The sequence below is a fragment of the Pterocles gutturalis genome, unplaced genomic scaffold (genome assembly GCF_000699245.1).
Source record: "Pterocles gutturalis isolate BGI_N339 unplaced genomic scaffold, ASM69924v1 scaffold113, whole genome shotgun sequence".
NCBI lineage: Eukaryota > Metazoa > Chordata > Aves > Pterocliformes > Pteroclidae > Pterocles > Pterocles gutturalis.
The window spans coordinates 11,001-13,302 of NW_010117597.1; the positions used below are offsets into that span (position 1 = coordinate 11,001).

The following is a 2,302-nucleotide window of genomic DNA, read 5'->3' on the forward strand; positions in this document are numbered from 1 at the left end:
AAATGGAGACCCAAAAACATTGTCTAAGGTAAACTGGAATTTTGAGCAGGAGATGAAATGCACATCTCCCACAACTTGGGAGGCAGCCTCCTGGAGCAGCACACTGCAGATTCTGGATTTTTATACCTGTGTTTTGCTGCAGAAGAGGGGGTAACAGATTTCTCCGAGCTGCAGGCAGGATGTGCCGTAGCATCCCTTGCTGTTTGCAGGGTGGTGGCAGATTTCTCTGAGCTGCAGGCAGGACGTGCTGTAGCATCCCTTGCTGTTCGAGGGGTGGTGGCAGATTTCTCCGAGCTGCAGCACATCCAAGCTGGCAGCCCATTCCCATTGCCACCCCTTCTGCTCTCTGCCCTAGGGGAGGTGCAGCTGGCCGGTTTGCACATCCAGGCCTTGGTGGAAGCTGGCGTGAAGGCGCAGGACATCGCTGTTGTGGCCCCCTACAACCTCCAGGTGAGCTGACCCCCTCCTGGCATCTCTGCTCTTTGTGCATGCAAATGGAGCAGGGGCACAGAGGTGGGTCTAAACCTTGGCATGGTCAGGAGTGACCCCAGAACATCCCCAGAGAGGTGAGGGCGGAGGTCAGCAGAGACAAACTGTACAATCAGCATTTGTGGCCAACTTCTCCTCGTGTAAGCAGCTCGAGGGCACAGAGGGAAGGGATGTCAGTCGGGTGTTTGCTACTCCCAGCCTCAGGAGTCAGGGCTTGACCTCCAGGAGGTGCAAGCGATCGTCCTTGTGGGTTTGAGAGGAAGGGACACAGCAGAACAGTGCATTGTAACCCTTTTCATCTTGTGCTTTTCTTTAAAAGACACCTATTGCGTATTTTTCAGGTGGACATGCTCAGAGAGCACCTTTGCCACAGGTACCCAGACCTGGAAATTAAATCAGTTGATGGTTTCCAAGGAAGAGAGAAAGAGGCAGTGATCCTGTCGTTCGTGAGGTCCAACAGGAAAGGTAAGAGTTCGCTGCTGGAGGGATGCTCCGTGGGGAATGAGAGAGAAACGGGAACTGTGTGAGTGCTCCAAGGTCGCTCGTCAGGCTGCCAAGGGCCATGGTTTAATTGCAGTTCTGACGGCCTCTGGCACTTTGCTCTGAATGAATTTACTGGCAAGAACCTTCCTTCCCAGTCTTTCTTTTTAATTAACAAATATATTTGCTGTCACCATTGCAGAGGAAGGCTCCCATGCCAGGCAGCAGGTAAAAGGAAGCCACAACTGCTTAGTTTGAAGGTTTCCTGGCTATCGAGGCCTCAGGAATTATTTAAACCAGGGTCCTAAGAATGGCACCTGTCAGGTTGGCACCACGTTCACTGGAGTGCTGAGCGCTTCCTGCAAAAGGTGAAAATCTGGGGAGCTTATTCCTTGGGTTTGGAGCCCATTTTGGGTCATTTCCCCAATGAAAGCAAGCAGGAGCTGGCAGTACAAGTCACGCACAGAAAACGCTACTTTTGGGAGCAAAATCTAGAGCGGAAAATCGAGTTCTTTCCTATCAGCAGCTGTAGCCAAAGTTAATAGCTGGAAAAAAGCTGCTGCCCTGGAGCCGTGAGACTCCTTTGGCAGAGGCATCGGTCCGTGCTGGAGGGTTTTGTGGCAGCCAGCTCGAGCGGAGGGTGTGAGCGTGACCGCCCCGGGAACACCTCTCTCCCGTGCATGGATCCCTGCCCTCTTCAAACCCATGGTGAGACGTGTCCCTTGCTGCTCTGCCTGCGCTGCTAGCGCTGCTGGAGGTGAGCAGCATATGTGCTGGGAGTGCTGGTGTCTGGAGGGAAAAAAGGGGGAAAGGATGCATGGAAGGAGGAGGCTTTTTTTTAAAGAAAGCCTAGAGCAATAAAAGCAGCACTGGGGGGAGAATGGAGGTGGGGGACAGGGCTAAGAATAGTCCTTGTTCCTGCGTGACTCACCTCGCCGTGGCTCAGGGGGAGCTGGTGCACCCCCAGCCCCCTGCCCATGCACAGCTCACAGCCAAAGCTCAGGCGTGGTGCCGGGATCACTCGCTGTCCTGGGGCACGAGGGAGCTTCTCACAGTGTCTGGGCTCGGCTCTGGTCTGGGTGGGGCACAGGAGAGGTTGTCAGAGCCCTCCGAGGCCCCTGGGAGATGTCCTTACCCTTTTTGCAGCTGTATTTCTCAGCTCCGAGGAGGCCAGGGCTGTGACCAGCAGTGCCTGTCCCCCTGCAGCTGTTCCCAATCCAGCAGAAACCCTCTCGCTGGATCAGAGGAGTCGGACTTGCCCCTGCAGTCAGGCAAAACCACATCAGAGGAACTGGGAATAGTTCTCTAAGCTGCAGAGCGCAGAGAGGGGATC

The 2,302-nt window shown here is 54.6% G+C and overlaps 1 protein-coding gene across 1 annotated transcript in view; it reads left to right on the plus strand.

Annotated features, from left to right (window-relative positions):
• LOC104463460 (DNA-binding protein SMUBP-2-like) overlaps positions 1 to 2,302 on the plus strand; it is a gene marked incomplete at its 5' end in the record, with an annotated part of 12,012 nt that overhangs the window by 4,482 nt on the left and 5,228 nt on the right. The window contains 2 exon segments of the mRNA XM_010075818.1: positions 356 to 450; positions 831 to 954. Of these exon segments, the coding sequence (XP_010074120.1) occupies positions 356 to 450; positions 831 to 954 (219 nt within the window).